This window comes from Balaenoptera acutorostrata, chromosome 9 (assembly GCF_949987535.1).
Source record: "Balaenoptera acutorostrata chromosome 9, mBalAcu1.1, whole genome shotgun sequence".
Classification (NCBI taxonomy): domain Eukaryota; kingdom Metazoa; phylum Chordata; class Mammalia; order Artiodactyla; family Balaenopteridae; genus Balaenoptera; species Balaenoptera acutorostrata.
The window spans coordinates 100,150,542-100,170,773 of NC_080072.1; the positions used below are offsets into that span (position 1 = coordinate 100,150,542).

Below are 20,232 nucleotides of genomic sequence, written 5' to 3' on the forward strand. Positions count from 1 at the left end.
CAGGATGTGGTGAGGATGCACGGGGGGCCTAGGTGAGCTTGACCACCTGCTAACTTCAGATAGATAGATGCCCGTTAAGATTAGCACCTGCCCCATTTTACGGCTGAGTAAACCGAGTTCAGGGAGATGATGAGCCTTGTCTCATGTCACACAGCCGGTAAGCGGCTGAGAGGTAGGATTCCAACACCAGATTCTTCCCAGCGCACTCCCGCGGCTTCTCGAAACACTTCCAGAGCTCCTCGCAGGGCTGGGGAGTCTGTCCAGACGGAAGCTCAGCCCGCCCCCCGACCCCCACGCTGTTTAATCCGCCAGGGGGTCCTCAGTAGGGCAAGCTGGCGGGCCGGGCGCGGTGGGGAGAGGCCGTTGGCGGGTCCGGGGCGGACAGGTGTTCCGCAGGGTCAGGACCCGCCCCGGCAGCACCGCCTGCCCCCTCCCCCGGCCCCCGGCTCCCCGAATGCAAATCGCTGCTTTGCCTGGGCCGGGGGCCAGACGCGGGGGCCCTGCCAGGGGGCGTGGCCCGCAGCCCCCGCCCCGCCGCGCCGCGCGCTCACCTGGGGAGTGTGGCAATCCCGCCGCGCCGAGTGCTGCCCGGGTGGGCGGGAGGGAGCAGCGGAGCGCGCGACGGCGGCGGCGACGGCTCCGGCGGCGGCTCCCGCGGCGGCGGCGGCGGCCGGGGGCGGGAGGAAGGAGACCCTGGCTTCCCCGGGGGCCCGGCTGGGGCAGACGCGAGGGGCCTGGGGGGAAGCTGGCTTTGGCCCCGCCTGGGGCAGGATGGTGAATCTGGAACCCATGCACCCAGGTGAGGGGCGGAGGGCGCGAGCTCTGACAGGTGTCACTGCGCTCGGGCAGGGGCGAAGGACAGGGGCGCCGCTCTCCGGGTGGTCTTGTTCCCCAGCGGCCAGGAGAGGGCAGTGTGGATAGCGGGTCCGCCGGAGCGGGCGGGCGCAGGGTACGTCTGGGGGACTTTGGGGAAGAATGAAGGTAGGGGCTACGGTGTGGAGGGTGGGAGGGCTTCTGAAGCGTCGCATCTGGAGAGCCCTGGCATCTGGAGAGCCCTGGCATCTGGAGAGCCCTGGCATCTGGAGAGCCGCAGCCGTGTGGGACCTGGGCGTGCTGAGCTGTGGTAGTCTCGGGGAAGTTGCCCTGTTCACTGGTTGCAGAAGGGTGGCTCACTGGCTCAGCCAGGGGTGTGGACCTTGGAGTGCAGAAGTGAGGGAAATACGTGTATCCACATGTTGCGTGTTTGGTGTCCCAGGCATTTACGTGAAGTATAGGGAGAGTGGATATTTGTAAGGTCTAGGGGGTGCCTAGGAAAAGTGAGTGGAGCTGGGCATTTACAGAGGCACACCTGGGGCAGGTGCCATGGTGCACATGTATTGATTAGGGCCTAGGGAAGCATGTGTCCGTGTGTATCAGAGGTGAGTCTACCTGTCCCCAGGTGTGTTTGGAGGGGAGGTGGAGCAGACCCCACCCGTGAAGGCGTACCTGCTCCCCTGCTCCGTGAGTCTAGGCAGTGCTGTAAGCCGGTGCGTGGCGGGGCTGGGGGGTCCATGTGCAGGGGCTGAGCGGGAGCTCTGTGGGACCCCACAGGAGGAGAAGCCTGCACAGGGCCCTGTGGGAAAGCGCTTCCATCTCTGTGTCTGGTTGGGGGCGGGCAGTGAGAGATGCATCCTCTGTGTTCCATGTCCCATGGATTTAGATACCAAGCCCTCCTCTCCTCAGGGGTGGGAACGTAGGCCATGGAAATGCTTTTCCGGGAGTCAGTTTCCCCTGCGTGAAAGGTCTATGGGCATGGAGTGAACCGAGACCCCTCCATTCACCTTGCTGATCCGTCCTTCCACAGCCAGGCAAGGACCGGAGCTACTAATCCTGGAGGTTGGACTTGGTGTCGGGGTGGGCCTTCTGCAGGTCTGAGGGCCTGAGCAGAGATGCACTCGACGTGGAGAAAGCTGAGCCTGATTTGGCCATTTCAAACCAGCAACTTGCCTCTTAAAGGGGGCAACACCCAATGAATGACCTTCATTAAGGACTTCAGGGCTGTTGACAGGAACTTTGTTACCTCTCTTTTCTGGAGGAAGAGTGAGGGAGTCAATTCTCGTGACCTACCCCAAGGAGCAGGGCAGGCTGGAGGCTTTGGCCCATCCTGAAGCCGCCAATCCTTGAAATCAAGCAGCAGTGGGTGCACGGGGGAGACCCAGTTTCCCAGACGCAGTCCTGGTGGGGCTGAGTGAAAACCAGCAGACGGTGAGGTGTTAGCTCTGAGCGGATCCCCAGGTGCCAGGACATGCCAGGGAGGGCTCGGTGTGGCGGAAAGAATCATCCAACTGGGTATCATCCAATGGTTGGGGAAAGTCCATTTTCAGACCTTGTAGTACCATGGAGCTGGACATAGCTGGGGGCAGATCCCGGGTTCTCCTTCCTCCACTTTCCGCCAAGAAGGCCTAGGTGTGCATGGGAACAAGACTTGAAGGCACGCCCCCAGTGGGAAGTTCTTTAGGACCAAGATCAGAGACTTCCAGGGGGTTTTCCACCTCATTGTCTACTGGAGGCTCCTGTTCTGGGGGAAGTGGGAGGAGGGGGGGCAGCTGGGACCCAGCAGGGAGGCCGCCTGGGGGCTAAGAGGATCTAGCTGAGAGCAGGAAAGAGAGGGTGAGGTTGAGGTGAGGAGGCCATCCCTCCATGCCTGGTCTGGGAGGAAGCTCCAGGCTGACGCTTTTCAGAAGCCCGGGCACCTCCCCCAGCCCTGTCCCCTGCAGGCAGACACAAAGGGGGTGATTGAGCTAAACCCAGGGTGCACTGACTCCTCAGGTGGGGTCTCCGTCTACCTGTCTACCTCGGGTGGGTGACCTGAGTCATCTCTCTACAGTTGCTTGCCACTGCTCCCCAGCCCGCTTCTGTAGTCTCTCTCCCCTCAGGGCTGTCTGGCCTCCCTGTGAGGTTTCCCGGCCCCTCTGTGGTGTTTGGTTCCCCTTTGGAGACCTCAAAGGGATCGCTCAGTTTGGGACTTTCTGTGGGGCCTCTCTGACGAGGTCTCCGTTTGAGGGCTCCCTTTGCTGGGTCTTCTCAGTGGGCGTTTTAGTCCGGGGTCATCTTTGTAAGGTCTGTCATCGAGGGCCCTGCTGTGGGGTCTCTGAGGGAGGATCCGTCTATGGAGTGTCTCCCTGTGGGCCCCTCTCTAGGGTCTCTCAGTCCAGGATCCTCTCTGTGGAAATCTGGTCTCTTCTGAGCCCTATTTTTCCCCTCCCAGCGATCCTGTGTCCTGCGGATGCTTCATAAACAGCACTTGCCCTGTAAATCCCCAGTCCTAGGCCCTTGGGGATTCCCCCTCCATTGATCTACTGCAACAGTTTGGGGGGGATGGAGGGGGAGCAGGGGCACACAAAGTAGTGCATAAGGTCCCCCACTCAGCAGCTCCGCAAGCACTGCGGCCCCTGAGTCAGCCCATCTTTTTGCTCTGATAACCTGGGTACCAGCCGTGATTCAGGTTGGCCCGGTACCTCAGCACTTTGTATTTTGTAGAACACCTCTCACGTGGGAGCACAAACACCTGAGCAAGCATGAGGCCACCAGACACAGGGGCACCCCGGCTAAGGAGGGGCTCCTCCCTCCCAGGCCCAAGGCAGGTAGACAAGAGTCAGACAGAAAACTCAAGAGGGAGAGAAGAGATGGAGGAAACAGTGGGAAACCAGCCGGAGGGGGACACCTGGTTAGTCCCAGAGCATCTCTTTTTTGCCCTTTTCCTCACTGTGAGCTGTTCCCTGTCAGGGTTGGGAAAGAAGGATCAAGTCTCACAGACTGATACCAGTTCCAGCTCAGGACCATTGGGTTGGAAGGTCTCTTGAGAGGAAGTGCATTTCTCTTGAAGAAGAGACGAGAGACATCTCCTCCAGAGGAGAGTTGGAGCCCTGGCTAGCTCAGAAGTAGGACCGGTGGGCCCCTTGAATTCCCTCTGGTAGAAGTGCCTGCAGCAGTGGGTGTGGGAGGGAGAAGCAAGGAGGGAATTCCAGTCCCTTCCGAAGAGATGAAGATGGACAGTAGGAGAGAGAGTAGTGGGCCTTTTGCTTTCCTGGCATAGCCTGGGCCCAGGAGGTCCAGGACACTGTGGACACTCAGCCTGCAGCCTGGGAAAGTGCTGCCCCGTGGACTTTGCTCCCGCAGGTTCACACACACATCCTGGTTCACAGATGTGTAAGGAGGGGCTGCTGCTGGGAGTTAAGAGGTTTTACAGATCATCTCAGCCTGACCCTCCATTCAGAATCAAACCCCTGTGCAATCCCAAAGTATCACGATGTTGCTCCCATAATGGGTACATCCAATGAGTACATGTCCTGGCAGAGTGTGGAGCCTTTGACTCCTTCAAAAGTTATTTTTAGACATGATTAGGACCACCTTTTTTTTTTTTTTTTTTTTTTTTATTTATTTATTTTTGGCTGTGTTGGCTCTTAGTTTCTGTGCGAGGGCTTTCTCTAGTTGCGGCAAGCAGGGGCCACTCTTCATCGCGGTGCGCGGGCCTCTCACTATCGCGGCCTCTCTTGTTGCGGAGCACAGGCTCCAGACACGCAGGCTCAGTAGTTGTGGCTCACGGGTCCAGTTGCTCCGCGGCATGTGGGATCTTCCCAGACCAGGGCTCGAACCCGTGTCCCCTGCATGGGCAGGCAGATTCTCAACCACTGCACCACCAGGGAAGCCCAGGACCACCTTTTATGCTAATTTAAAAGATCAGAGAGATGGCTTTTGGGTAGAGTTAAAGGTGGTGCAGGGAATGGGTGTTGGGGGAGTGTTTTGGTTACAGGCATAGAATTATGGTTTAGCTAAAAAGTTACCCTTCTTAAACGTCAGATGTTTGAAGTAAGTTGATTCAGAATACCTGGTCATCATCCCACCCTCACTACCTCTTCAACTCTCCCTGTCCCCGTGAGCATTTTTCCCATGAAGTCAGAATTTGGAGAATGCAGATGGCTTCCCAGGTAAAGGACAAATTACGATATTGCTTAGACAGAAAAACCAAAGCTGTTTACTGTAATGGGAGAAGGGGACTCCCATCGAAGCCTAAGTATCTGTTTAGTTAATTCATTTATCACGTGCTTCCTCTATGCCAGAAACTGTGCCAGGCAGTTTTCACTCAGTATCTTATTTGCTCCTCACTATAACTCTGGGAAGTATCATTTTTCTCATTTTTTTTTTTTTTAGCTGAGAAAACTGAGGTTCAAATATGTGGCCGGGGTCCCCCTGTGCTAGTTAGGATGGCACTGGGATTAAATCCAGGTCTGTCTGCTGTCAAAACCCATGCTCTGAATTCCCGGCGCTACTGAAGCAGGTTTAAAAGCCCACTGAGGGTAAGCACTCACCCCCTCCCGCCCCTTCCCAGCAGTCTCTGACGTTTTCTCAGCACTGTTGAAGGATCCCTATGGGGAAGTGTGACTGAGCTGATCTGTAATAGGCAATGCCCAGCTCCAGCGTGGGACTTCATGGGTGGGACAAAGCTAAGCCCATTTCCCCACTGGAGCAGAAAGCGTGGAGTAGCAGAAGCCCTTTGCAGACGTGTCCAGGTGGCCCACACTAGTTACTCTGCATATTCATGCATGACAGACCGTACAAAAAGTTTCCAACTGCAGCAGGAAGGACTTTGGTTAGGCTGGAGAAATGCCTTCTTAAATGTAGTGCACTGAGAGGGGTGGCAAGTGTGGTTGCAGGGTTTCCCCTAGAGGTCTGTAACCACGCAGGACAGTGTGGATGTCTGGGGAGGGCTGTACGGAGCTCCAGGTATTTACCTGGGAGTCATCACTTTGACCGGTCTCAAAACTATTCCTCAAACTACAGTGGCTTCCAAGGTTCCTTACTCCCTCCCCTGCTCCTGGGGTGTTCCAAGGGCTGGAGAACCTTGGGACTCCCCATCTCTGTCTTGCTTGGCATGGCAGTCACCCCTCCTGCATTGCAGTCACTACACCCCCTGGGACCACACTTTAAATCTCTGCCAGAGCCACACACATCATTGCCCTAAAAAAAAAAAAAAAAAAAAAAAAAGAAGAAGAAATAAAAGTCGGTTTCTTCCTGCTTTTCCTGGGGCGGAGGTCCACCCTTCTCCCTCATCCTGATCATCTCCAGACCTCAGGCATCCAGACTGTCAACTGCCCGATTACGTGGCGCAAATTAAGACGGCCTGCTTACCCAGCATTGGCTGGGGAGCCCGGTATGCAAATTGGCTCACCAAGACTGTATCTGGTTTGAAAGAGTTAAAGTGCTGCCCCAGAGAAGGGGGGTGGGGGGTGGTCAACATGATTTGAATAAAATATTCTTCTGTCTTTAACGGCTTCAGTATTTGGGTGGTTTCATAAGGAGAGGAGCTGAGAGTGAGTTAGCTCAAAGTTGTCTCTTTCCTTCTCTTTGCTGACCCTTGAGGAGACTTAGGGGCCTCTTAGGCAGTGGCAGCTGTCTGTTGTGGGTAAATGTTTAATTTATTGAAATGAAGCAGGGCAGAGAGGCCAGACCCGCAGCACTTGGGGGCTGAGACAGGGGGCCTTGTGTAGGTCTTCTCTCTCCTCGGGGCACTGACCCGCCTGCCATCCCTTTCTTACCGAGAACGTTGAAGGAGTAGGAGAGAAGGTAAGGGTTTCCAAGGAGGGCCACACAGGAACTAGGGTTTGATCACCAGACAGTGGGCTGACCTCTGAGAATCAAGCAGAGAATAGAGGCAGGATTGGCTAAAAAAGATGAGAAGGGCAAGCCTTGGTTCAAGGGTACTCTTACCTCCCAGGGTAGAGTTATTATGAGGGGGAGGACGGGAGATGGCTATTTCTTATGCTACTTTAAAAAATAACAGACATTCCCCAAATCCCAAAGGAAATGAGGATGGAGAATGAGAAGCATTCTCCCCCATTCCCCACCCTCCGCTGTACCCTTCCCCTTGTTAAATTTTTACCAACTGAGCCTGGTGATAGAAGGAAGTGGCAATGAATGATGCAAAGGGGAGAGACCCTGCAGTAGCACTGGAGAAAGGGGGAAAGGAGGCAAGTCTGGGAGGAGGGGATATGTGCCCTGAGCTTATGAATATTCTAATAGTTGTATGTTTAGGAATCAGGAATTTGAAAGTCTGATGCTTGTTGTAATTACACATTCATCTTCGCTGTTTAGTTAAAGCCACATATGTCATAGTGAGAAAAATTGTGACCTGTTACTAAAATCAGTTGTGTTTTCCCTGCAGATATCAAGATGAGTGGAGATGTAGCAGATTCCACAGTTGCTCGAAGTGCTCTCGGCCAGGTGGAGACAGGTAAGGGTCTTGTCTTCTGGGGAATGAAACAGAAAAGCAAGGGCAGGACAGAGTTACTGGAATTCATCAAATAATGGAATAATGTGGTATCTCTTCTGGCTTGGTCTTTCAGCCAATCAGACCCAAAGGCTGGGTCTTAGGAAATGAAGGGATTCCCTAGAGACAGGGGGTATGACCCTGGAGCCTTTGAACAGTAGACATTGGTCTACAGCGGAACAAAGCCTCTGAAACTAGGCTAGGAAAGGGCCAGATCCTTAGAAACAAACAAGAAGTTAGGGAGGAGATTCACATTTTTCTTTTTTTTTTTTTCATTTTTAAGTAACATTTGTTTTTTTGCTTTTTGTTTTTTCTACTATTTTTTTAATAGATCTTTATTGCAGTATAATTGCTTCACAATACCCTGTTAGTTTCTGTTGCACAACAAAGCGAATCAGCCATATGCATACGTGTCCCCATATCCCCTCCCTCTTGAGCCTCCCTCCCATCCTCCCTATCCCACCCCTCTAGGTCATCGCAAAGCACCAAGCAGATCTCCCTGTGCTATGCTGCTGCTTCCCACCAGCCAACTATTTTTACATTTGATAGTGTATATATGTCGATGCTACTCTCACTTCGCCCCAGCTTTTCCCTCCCACCCCATGTCATCAAGTCCATTCTCTATGTCTACCTCTTTATTCCTGCCCTGCAACTAGGTTCATCAGTACCATTTTTTTTCAAGACCCCTAGAAGCAGCAGGCTGTGTTCCCAGCTGCTACTGACTGACAGAAGGCAGAATGTGTCTTTAGTAGATGGGAGCTAAGGCCTTTTAACCCCAGATTTCTCAATAATCCTACTCAAGGAACTAATCAAAGAGGCCCATGTACAAGTGTTCCTCTTCCAAATTACATGCATGTGGGTGGTAAATAGACCCAGAAAGGAGGGCTTGGTGCCTGTAGATGACTTTGCTTTGAGAATAAAAGAAAGAGGACAGGAAAGAATTGAGAAGAAAGTTTCATAGCTCTCTGCTTTTAACTCCATAGTCCAAACCTTGCTTTGAAAGCTCCATATAATTAAAAAGAACTTAAAGAAAGATGAGCATAAATTGTAACATCACCAAATAACTTTAAGAGCATCCCAACAAGACCTCAATTTGTCTTTCATCTGGATCATTAGAGGCATATAAATTAGAAGTAGAAGAGAATCGATGTCCCCCAGAGCTAAAATCTTTTCCCAAGTCTTCAGGTGCGTTCTAGTTCCATTCTTGAAGCTAAAAGACTGAGGATCGGGGACACGGTAATTGGGGGTCTTGTGGAGGCATCTGCAGGATACATTTACCATAAACTTTTCTGCCCCTCCGCCCTCAATTTAGTATTGAAACTGTCTGTTTGCACGGGTAGTGGTACAGGTTTTATATTTTGCTTTGTGTCTGGGAACAGTTAAGCTTGGAGAGGGTGGGCCAGTTGCAACCATTTGTCAATTGATTTATTAGCTGAGTATGTTTTACTAAAGGTCTGTGGAGTGGGGTATCTGTTCTCCCCAGTTGTGAAGAAAATTCCCTTTAATCTCCAGAACTCCAGCAAGGCTTTCATATCAGTTCACCTGATGAGTAGTAATAGGTACATCTCTGCTCTGAACTCTTCCCTAGAGAAAAACCAGAGTCCAGAAGCCTTGATTCAGAAGTTGAGTCACCCTTTCCCAGTAGCAGGCTGGCTAGAGCCAACTCTGTTCACCTGGGCCAGGTATATTGCCCCAGGTATGTGGTGACACAGCTAAGAGAGTGTCCATGTGGGTGGAAGACCACACTTAGCAGGATAGCTCTGGTGCTCTGTTATTTGTTATGGGACCAAGTCAAGGCAACTGTGTCAAGAGTGAGAAGGACCTACATGAAACCCTGAAAAGCGATCCAGGAGACGGAGGGAGTGCAGAACCTAGGTGGGGATTAGGAAGGTTAAGGCGTTGCAGGCAATCTCAGCAAGTTCTGGCCTCCTGTCTGGGACTGTGGGAGCTTGCACAGACTAGGTTGAAGGAGAAAGAGTCTGAACATAAACTGGGACTTTCAGAATACGAGTGTCATCTCAGTGTCTGCCAGTTCAAAATGTGACCTTGGACCAGCCACTTTGCTTCCCTAGGAGGCGGGAACAGATGACCTTTGAAGAGTATGGATTTAGAATCAAACAGACCTGGGGTAAAAATCACAGCTCTGCTGCTTACTGGTTATATGATCTGATGAGTTAATTTAGCCTCATCTCTTCTAAAGAGGACAATTAATGTCCATCTTAGAGAGTGGGTTGAGAGTTAGCTGAGATATTTACAGCCCTTAGCACAGTGCTTGGCACATGACAGCTGCAGTCATCATTTCCTCTAATGGCATCATTAAGATTCTGTGATTCTGTAATATACACAACGAGACTTGCTGCTAAGTGTTCTGGGGCTGCAGGTAGCTGGGGTGCCCTTCTCGCCTTCACTCAGGCCAAGTGGGTCAACCCTACAGGTTGATTTTGTTCCTTCCACCACTCAGGGAAAGATTCTGTGTGGGTCCTCCTCAACTCCAAGGAGACCCTTTAGTTCATACTGTCAGAACGCCTCCATTCCCAGATCCTTCACTTCTAGTGGCTCAGCTTGGTGGCTGGTAGCATCCTTACTTAGGTGACTGTCAAATTACTGCATGTTTTTAAGGGCAAGAAAAAAAGAGGCAGCTAATTAAAGTAACCAAACTTCCTGGAAAGTCATTCTGACTCATTTTTTACAGAGGAAAGCTTATCATGAGTCACAGTGATTACCAACTTGGTTTAATGGCTTCCTTTGGATTTTTAAAAGGCAGATTCCCCTGCCCAACAGTGCCTGAACTAAGGGGTGGTTTGTCTCTGGGTTTTAAAGAAACTATAAACAAAGGTGACCTAGAAAGCCCCAGCTCCCTGAGAGTACCCTCTGTGTTGTGTGAAATCCCCAAGGGGCTCGAGGTGGGAGCTGGGAAAGGGAAGTGAATTTCCCCTCCGCACTGGCCAGGACTGCAAAGGAGAGCGTTCTCTAGTCCAGACACAGACCTCCCGGTTGGTAGAGACCTGGCAGGGCAGCTAGCTCATTCTTTCCTTTCCTTCGGTCTATGAGGAAGCCGAGGCACGGGTGGACAGAGGAGAAATTCAGTGTCTTTGTGACAGCACTCGGGACCAGAGAAGGCTCCCGATGCCCTGGCCAGTGTTGTTTCCACACCCCGCAGAAGACTGACGCCAAGCTGTTTCTAGATTTCTGAACTATCAGCTTTTCTATCCTTCCTTTTACTCCCCGTTTTTACTTTTCCTTCCTTCTTGAGGCTGACACCGATTTTTTTTTTTTCCAGTTCTCGACTGAGTGGTTCATAAGAACATAGCCTTACCCACATTTCAAAAGCTCCCAGCTCCATAACTGACCATCCCCAAGCACCCAAGCAGATAACCCTATGACTTTTGACCACTCTGGTCACAGTGTAGCCTCCTACACAGGGGAGGACAAATACGGTGGGCTTGGGAGGGAGAAGGGAAAGGCCAGTCACATCCACAGAGCCTCCTTCCCATACCCAGGCACGTGGAGCCAACTGTACATGCATTACCTCATTGAATTCTTACAATTGCCGTTTTTATCAATGAGGAAATTGTGGCTCAGAATGAGAAACTAACTAGCCCAGGATCACACAGCTTCTAACCAGTAATCAAACTCCAGCCTGACTCCAGGCTATTAACTCCCTGCAGATTATTGGGCAAATGTTTCCTGCGCCCCCCCCCAGACGTTTATTTTCCTCCCCGTTAAGGAGGGTTTGGGGCTGGATAGTCTGTAAGGGCTGAATTTTTAAAGATGTGTATGCAGTTCTGCTTTTCCAAATTCTCTGCCATCAGTTCCCACACCGTGCATTTGTGTGGGGACTTCCTCAGCCCTGAACTCTGCCCGTCTACCCCGTCACCTCCCTCAGCCCCTATATCCCCTCCTTCCACCGTCCCTCTCAGCCCGCTCTCCTCTGACACCTCCAGCTACCTCGTTCTGTTCAGGCTCCGTCCTCTTCTCTGACCTCGCTGGCAGTCCTCGCTTGTGTCAGACCCTGGACTCAGAAAGATAACGAAACAGTCCCTGTCTTCCAGGAGCTTTCCTCCAGGGCTTCATGGTGGAGTGGATCACAGGGCCAACTTGTGTTTGGAAGAGCACGTTCCAACAGTGCGTTTGGACTTTACAACAATTCTGTGAGGGTAGGTGGCACCATCCCACTTTGCAGATGGGGCAGTTGAGGCTGGTTAGCTGATTTCCCCAAGATTCTGTATCTAGCAAATGAAAGAATTAAACTTGGGTCTTTCTAGTGACTATTTACCCAGAGATGGTGGTGGGAAGACTGGGGACCAGCACAGGGAACCAGGGACAGAGGACACAAGAGAGTGGCAGCATCAGGGAGATGCCGAAATTATGGCAGGCGGCTCCAGCCAAGGGGCTTGGCTCTCCTCCTTGGCCGGAGGAGAGCCAAGGCCCTGCTGGGGGGTTGGTCTCATCCAAGAGGCAGAAGCCTTGTCTGGTGCCAAAATGTGCTTGCTGGGGAAGAGAGGGAAAGAGCTGGGGTCCACTCACTCCCTTTGGTGGACTGTGGAGGGTGAGAACTGTCTCCATCTCTTCTCTCATCCTGAGCCAACCTCACCAACACACCAGCCCCGGCTCCCCGCATTCTGCAGGCTCAGTTGTCATTGGTGGAGTGGGGAGTTGCAGACCCAGATGACAGTGGAGCAGACGCCTTAGGACCCTTGTCCTGCTCAGAGATCTGGGAAGGAAGGGCTCCACGAGGGGAGCCCAGGGGAGGAAAAGGGGAGCAAGCAGGAAGCGGGTGGGGACTGGACTCTGTCAGTCATCCCTTCCTGCTGCCCTTCTTCTCTGCTTCAGTTGCCCATCTGAGAGGTGAAATGGCTCACAGTGTCCCACTGTACGGAAGAACCATCCAGGGGAGTTAGCTGTGTGGGGACCCTTTGCAGAAAGTCTCCTCACTTAAACCTGGCAACTTTCTGCATGGCTTTAAGAAGGAATGGACACGATTATGTAGGGGAGACCAGAGAGGTTAGTGATTCTCCTTAAGGCCCAAAGAAATAATGAGTAACTGACCCAAGCAGAGAAACCCCCTCTTGGTCAGTTCATTCCTGGGACCTCGCCATCTCCACCCTACTGAGTCCCCAAGAAAAGAGCCAAGGATAAAGAAACTATGTCTCACTGCGACGAAGAGATGCAGTTCCAGGCAGAAACAGGCAGAAGGCTCTAGAGACGTGTGTGGGTTTTAACCCAAATGTTTATGGAATAGAACTATTCTTTCAATGGCAGAGAGGACGAGAGAAGTCTAGGAAGTACCTGGAGCGAGGTGAGACTTGGGGGAAGGTGCAGAACAGTCTCCTATTGACAGCTCTTTCTAAATGAGACACATGGGCGCACGCGCGCACACACACACACACACACACACCCTTCTATGATTAAATGACAGAGTGGGTGTGACAGCACTTTGCAAAGTGCATGTCACCATACAAATACAGTCCGTCATTAGGCTGATAATTATCAGAAATGTTCAGGAGACAAGACAAAGCTCTGTCACTGAGCAGTGTGGGACAAGTCTGTTTGTGCCTTAGACTCGAGTTTCCTTGTCATAATATGGGGAGGAGAGGGCGTGGGGGAGTAAAGTGAAGAGAATGAGCTGGGTGGGCTCTAGGATTCAAGCCTGGTGACTCTGGTCCTGTGCCTCGGTCTGTACCCACTCTCGCCCTTACCTCTCTGGAGGAGAAAAAGGAAGCCACAGCCCCTCCAGATGTCCAGGGGGAACTGATATGAATCCCTGGATTCTGAGAGGATATCTTGTCCTTACCTCTCTCTTGCTTTGAAGACATTTCAAAACCATCCCTGGAAAATAAAGGATCTTGTTCTTAGAGCTATTTTCCCCTCATTTATCCTCCATCCTTAAGAAAAGCTAACCCCACAATTTATCTTGGCCACCTATACTTGTAGGATACAATTCTCAGTGTTGGGAAGTCCTTTCTTATCTCTTGTCTATAACCCTCATGCTGGAGCATAAACCCTTTGCCCCTGGTTCTGGCCTTCTCAAACCAGAGTGGCTTCCATCTCACCACGTTACCAGTTTCTGTGCAGGGAGATGAGGAGGTACTAATTCACCATCCAGGCTTCATACTGTGGCCGTGTGTGCCAGAGGTCTCGGGAGAGCAGCCTGCGGGGTCAGGAGGTACCTGCCTCTAGCACACAGAGAACCTCTGCAAATAAAAGAGCTACTACAGCAGCTCCCACCTGCGCCACACTTTCTCACCCATCTAGTCCCAAACCCAACCCCACAGGGCAGGACCATGCTGCTCAGATGAAAGTGTTGTGAAGTGTTTTTAATAGCAGTGTTTTTTTATATGTTGCTAGAAATCAGGAGGTTTATAACACATTCATGTCCAGAAATGAGTTAAGATACTTTAAAGTCTAAACACACTATATATGAGTGTGTTTAGGGGCGTGTATGTTGCAATCTCAAGACGGATAATAGTCCCTATGGACTACATTAATACTTGCCTCTGAGTAGCAGGTATGTTTGTAAATATAAAATTATGTTAAACATTAGCACCAGTGCAGGTGAATGAGCCAAGCCCTGCCTGGCACCGTCCCTCTTCCTTTCGGAGATCTCTTTAAGGAAGGGCCACCTTCCCCACCCCAGCCGCCATCTCTGCAGCCCCCAGAAGAACATGGACCTCCTTTTCTCTCCAGCCTAAGAGGGAACAAAGCGAGGGGGCCGGGTGGGGGGGCATCTGTCTGCTGTCTTTTACCATCTGGAGCTCCGCTTGGTTTCATCAGCGGTCATTCCTTAGGGCACCGCTTCAAACAACGTGGGCTGCAGGACCAGTCGTTTTACTTCCGGTCTGTCACAGAGCGGTCCACAGTCCCACCGTGCAGGACTGGTATGCAGCTCGTACCCACCTCGTACACACATTCAACAGGGCCCAGACTTGTCTACCCTGCGTCCACAGGGAGCGCTCACTAATGACGTACTTGGGGTGCTGTGAACATTTCTAAATTCTTACTCTCTGTGTTTGGACGCATCTGGTCTCCGACCTTAACGAACAGTTCAGACCAGCCTGGCTGTTGGACCGCACTTGGAGGTGCCCTGCATTAGAGGATAGGAGTGTGCATAAGAATGCCCCTTTCCTTTGGCGGCCCACGGGCAATGGATACATCTTATGACCTTAGCATCCCTCCTACTCCCACTGTCGGTGCCGTGGGGGCAATGATGGGGAGATCCAGCAGGAGAGGTCAGTCCCAGGCTCTCCTTTGTTGCCAGGGGTGAAATGACACCCACCCCCAACCCGCTACCAACACACACACACACACACACACACACACACACACACACACACACACGAGGCCCTGAGCAGCGTCCAGAGACTCAACGTTGTAGCTTCTGGGCCTTAGCCCTTCACTAAGGCACCCAAGTTGCAGCCCCCCTCCCTCATAAGCTGTGAGTAAATGCTTTTGGTCTCTTGGGCCCACCCTCCTCCTTAAGAAACAGTTACAGCAATGAACACCTGGTGTGGAAAAATGCTGAACAAGTGGAAAAAGAATTTGAAAAGAAATGAGCAGCCAAATTAGGGTTACGTCTTAGGGCTTGAAGAGCAGCCCCAATCCAGACAACTGAAATGCAGTTACACTCGGTCCGCCCCACTCCCAAACACACAGACACACACACACCCAACTCACACTCCCGCGCAGACACACACAATCCCCACCTCAAAGCCCTCAGGGCAGGGTGGGCAGGCTGGCGGTAGGGTACACCCACTGGCAGTCTTCCTTTCTGGTCAAGGCTCTATCAAAGGCAGGCTGGGGTGGTCGGGGGTGTTGTGAAACTACAGGAGGGGCAGGGGAGACGGAAGTTGGAGTCTCTGCCAGCATTTGCTAGTGGGTCCCCCTCAGGAAGGCAAGGGCTCTGCCAGGGTGACCCATCCTGAGGAAAAGCTGCTGCGGGGAGAAGCAGGTGCAGCTCCCCTTGCATCCTCTCACTCCCCACTCCCCACAGCCAAGGGGAAGAGGGGCAGACGAGTCCTTAAAAGGGAAGCCTCATGAGGTCATCCCACCTGGGGCTGTGTCCCTCTCATTGGAGCCTGAGGGTCTGGTAGGACAGGGCTGGGCAGGCTGAGAGAATGACCAGAGTCCTCAAAGGAGGCTGAATTTCATTTCTAGGGACTTCAGCCACGGACAGTTCAAAGTCCCCTCCTGGATCCTCCGTGGGCTCAGAGCTGACTGTGGGGAGCTCCTGGGTAACAGCAGGGCCCCGGGAGACTCAGGGAGAGCAGGCCTTTGTGCCAAGCTAGGAGCATGGGAAACAGAGCTGCGGGCATCTCCCCAAAAAGCACTAGTGCTGTTGACTCAAAAAATAATAGGTGTTAATTTGCATGGCATTTTACATACAGGTTCCATGCCCTGCTTTCCATCTCTTATCACTGGCACCCCCGAAGCCCTCTAGGTCTCTCCTCTCCTGTCACCCCCTCTAGGAGCATCGCTGTGTCCTCCAGACTCCAGAACTTCCTCACCACCATCTAGCCCATCCTCGGATTAGGCTAGCCTGAGAAAAAAACAGCGGTTGGTCTCGCTTGGGTGAGACCAAATCTGGGTCCAGATTTGCACTAGAGAAGCAGGCAGGAAGCCTGGCAGGTCTGGGCCCCGTTGGGCACCTCGGTGAGGGGTGCCCCACCTGCCTGCTGGGAAGAGGAACAAAAAATCTGAGCCAGAGAGCCCAGAGAGGGGCCAAAAGGAGAGGAAACCCAGTGGTTGCTATGACAATGGGGTCCTGGCGCCCAATTTGCATAGGGCAATGATTTCCATACTGCAGGGTGAATTTCCATATCCCTGCCTCAAAGCCTGTTGGGGCAGGGAAGGGGGAGAGAGGAGAGGTCATTTGAAATTCAAATGAGGATGATTAAGGTTTTCTTGAGAAGGGAAGTGCGCACAAAAAGGGTTAAGCCGGCTGGGAAATGTCTGCTCTGGACTCCAAGGTATCAAAGGGAGGTAGCACTGGGCTGGCTGCTCCCATCCTGTCCCTGTCCCCTCCCCTCAGGCCCCTGGAGGCCTGAGGGTGGTTGGCTGAGTGGGGTATTAGTGACCTCTGCCTCTCGGGAGAACCAACTGGGTCCCCATCCCCGCCTAGCCCCAACTCAGTTTACCCCCAGTGTCATAAGGATGATTGGGCTCTTAAGGACCATTGAGTGAGTTCTGGTTCTGGCCTCAGGCCTGTCTCCCTCTGCTGACAACAGACTAGACATCTTAGGTTTTCTACCAGTGAAACTGGAGAAACAGTCTGCACCTTCTCGTTTGGCTGAGGAGATGTGAGGAGAGATGGAATCTGGACTCATCTCTACCATGAACCTGTGTCAGCAAGTCACCTCTCCCGTCTTCAGGCCTGAGTTCGTGCATTGGACGAAGGGTCTGAACTTGAGAGTCTCTAAGATCACTTCCGGCTCTAAGCTGCTGAGATCCCTGAGCACACGCTGACCCTTTGTGCTCACTGGTTATTGTTTGAAAGATGGGGGTTGCTGTACCTCTCAGTTCTTGTAATGTGTTAGGAAGGGCACTGCTGCCCCCAGCTTACCAAGGCGGAGGCATTAAAGGCATAGACTTTGGAGCCAGAGTCTGTATTAGAATCCCAACTTTTCTACTTACTAGTTATATGACCTTGGGCTGGTTACTTAATGTCTCTGCTTGGTTTCCTAGACTGTAAAATGGAGGTAATAATAGGGATAGGCTCCTAGAGTTGCCGTGAGGATTTTTTTTGTTTGTTTTTCTTTTTTAATATTGTGGAGAGTGAGGAACTATTTTTTTGTTTGTTTGTTTTTGTATTTTTCTTTAATAAATGTATGTATTTATTTATTTATTTATTTATTTAGGGCTGTGTTGGGTCTTCGTTGCTGCGCGCGGGTTTTCTCTAGTTGCAGCGAGCGGGAGCCACTCTTCGTCGCGGTGCGCGGGCTTCTCATTGCGGTGGCTTCTCTTGTTGTGGAGCACGGGCTCTAGGCACACGGGCTTCAGTAGTTGTGGCACGCGGGCTCAGTAGTTGTGGCTCATGGGCGTAGTTGCTCCGCGGCATGTGGGATCTTCCCGGACCGGGGCTCGAACCCATGTCCCCTGCATTGGCAGGCGGATTCTTAACCGCTGCGCCACCAGGGAAGCCCCTGCTGTCAGGATTGAATAAGCCAACATGTGTAAGGCACTTAGAGCAGAGCCTGCCATACAGTAATGCTATTTGCCAGTATTAGTATCAGAAGGACAGAGTGTCCACGCGTGACCCAGTGGCCAATCTAGGGACCCTCTATTAGGAATATGGGCTGTCTCCTGAGTAGACCTACCTGTGAATTCGTTCACTCATGGCCAACACACTGTCCTATCCACCTGCGCTTGGGAGTGGGAAGCGTGCTTTGGTGAAGGACCCTCAAACAAACCTGACTCCAGGCAATCAGGAAATGACCAGAAGAAGGGGAGGGAGTTGGTGGAAAGACCCCTCCTCCCAGGACCCAGTGTTTAGGGATGGTACAGATTCAGGGAGACTAGATGATCTTTATAGTTCTGGAAAAATCTGAAGGTCTCATTTTTTCCCCCTCAAGTTTCTGTGGCGACTCCATATGTGTTTTCATTTGGAGATAGTCTGTCAATATATACTGTGGTGTGGTCAGCCTTGGCTGGTGGGCAGACGTGGGCTTGAGTTTCTACTCGGCAATTTACTAATCAGTAACCTTGGGCAAGTTGATTAACCTCTCTGAGCCTCAAGTTTCCTCATCTGTAAAATGGGGATAATAAGAGCACCTACTCATAGGGTGGTTGTGAGGATTAAATGCTGTCCTGTGTATAAAATGTTTAATACAAAGCTTGGTGCATAGTAAATGCTCAATGAATGTCAACTATTAATTAATCCCTATTATTTGAAAATAGTGTTCTCCTGCCAAAATGTTTGAAAATTCTCTGATCTAGTCCCATTCTCCTATTTTATGGGGAAAGAGAGTGGGGTCAGAAAAGAGGAATGACTTTCTCAAGGTCACAGCAATGGGTTGAGATCCCTGTTTCTTTAAAGGCCCTTTCCCTACCCTAGAGGCAGTCCTCTGTTTTTTGCTTTTGTTTTGTTGTTTTGTTGGACAAAGTCTCCCCCCTCCCCATCACCCTTCCCTCAGAAGTGGTCCCTCCAGCCCTAGGAACACAGGCCCCAGAAGGAGAGGAAGCGACATTACCCCGGGTGAGGGAAAGGGCACGGTGTCTGGATGCGGAAGACGGCTGTGTGACATTAACCAGCCCTGCCCTCTCTGAGCCTCAGTGTACGCACTGGTGAAACAGGAGTTCTGGAATCCTGGCCCCGTAGACCTCACAGGCAGGCGAGACTCCAATAAGGACTGGATATGAAAGTGCAGTGCACAGAAAGGAACAAACCCAGTGCACGCCCCAAGACCCATGCGTGTTGGCCAGCGCACCAGCCCTGCAGCCAGAGCCCTGAGATCCAGCTTCCTCTCCTCCAGCTCAGGCGCCATGACGCAGCCTCAGTTTCCTTATCTGTAAAACAAGTTGTGAGGCATGAATGAAACAAGAGTGTATCTGTGGCAGCTCTCAGAAGTAAGAGTTGTTCTACAAATGTGAGATAGCATCTCCCATCTAAGCTTTCTTACCACACACGTGGCCCTCTGAGCTGCACAAAGGGCGTCTGTGTGCCCACATGAGGACCAGCGCCCGGCTGCACGCCCCTCTCGGTAGCTATTCCTGCTCTTCCCACCCACCCTTCTCACCCCCACTTCACTCAGTCCCGGGAAGGGGGCGGCGAAGTGTCTCTTACCAGCCTTAAAGCTCTTTGAATCTCTTCCCCTCTCAGGGCTGGGCAAGGAGTAGAGAAAGGGCTGGTCTGGAGGTGACCTTTAGGGAACCCCTGGGCTAGGGTGGAGAGTCAAGTCCGGGCATCGGAACTCGGGCTTTGTTCCTGCTTTGCCATGTATTACCTGTGTGACCTTTAGTTCATCACTCATCCTCTCTGGGACTTAGTTTCCCTACCTGTAAGTGGTGGGTGCTGCACTGGGAGTCTCTGTGTGGTCCCCTCGAGCACAAGAAAGTTCTGATAGAAAAATAGCAGCCAAGGTGCTTCTCTGACCTGTGCTTGTTTAGGAGTGATGGGAACCCCGGGTTTCTTTAACAGAATCTTTCCTTTGAAGTTGGATTTTTATTGTTTTCTAGGGTCAGCGGATTATGAGTGGAGACTTTGCTGGGGAACCTGGCCCTTTGGCCCCATTCCAGGCAGGGCCCTGAGTCCCTGGCCTCTTCAGCATAGCCTCTGATCATGCTGCCCACTTTGGGCCTCAGTGTGAGGCCAGCAGGAGGTGCAGGGGCAATGCAGGGGGCCCCAGAGAGTCCCATCTATAGCTCAGACTGAGAAGAAACAGGGATTTTATTTCCTAAAGAATTCGAAGACCTCGGTGAGGAGCCTTTCATTTATCAAAGAATGATGACAGATGATAAAGGGAAGTCGGAGGAGGCTGGGCTTCCCTTTTAGCAAAGGTGGGCAGTGGGTCCTCAGCCCCACGCTCCTGACGTCTGTGGTAAGGGCCTGGAGAGGAAGGCTTCGGGGTTCAGTCTCATGGCTGTGCAGGTGGAGAAACTCATTGGAACGCTCACACAGGCCGTGTTGCAAGGAAGCCCTGAGGTCAGTCATGTTTACTCTGCCATTCTAGAGAGGAAGAAGCTTTAAATCATGAAAATCCCCAAAGCCACAGATGGTCAGAGGTGGAGGGACCCTGTAAGATCATCCTGTCCTGGGGTAGCAGGTGGGTTTCTTCAGGAGAGCTGCTTCTGATCATCAGTGGTGGTCACTATGCACTGAGTTTAGGAAAAGGAGGCAAGTGAGGCCGTCCATTAGTGATGTCTGCCCTGGGCATGGCTCACACGCTGCATCTTTGCACCTGCTATCCACAGCCGGGGACACTCAGCTGGTG

The 20,232-nt window shown here is 52.0% G+C and overlaps 1 protein-coding gene across 1 annotated transcript in view; it reads left to right on the plus strand.

Moving 5' to 3' along the window:
* Nucleotides 1-771: 771 nt before the first annotated feature.
* POU2F3 (POU class 2 homeobox 3) overlaps nt 772-20,232 on the plus strand; it is an 80,123-nt gene continuing 60,662 nt past the window's right edge. The window contains exons 1-2 of the mRNA XM_007196682.2: nt 772-799; nt 7,202-7,270. Coding sequence (XP_007196744.1) covers nt 772-799; nt 7,202-7,270 — 97 coding nt within the window. The remainder of the gene's footprint in view (nt 800-7,201; nt 7,271-20,232) is intronic.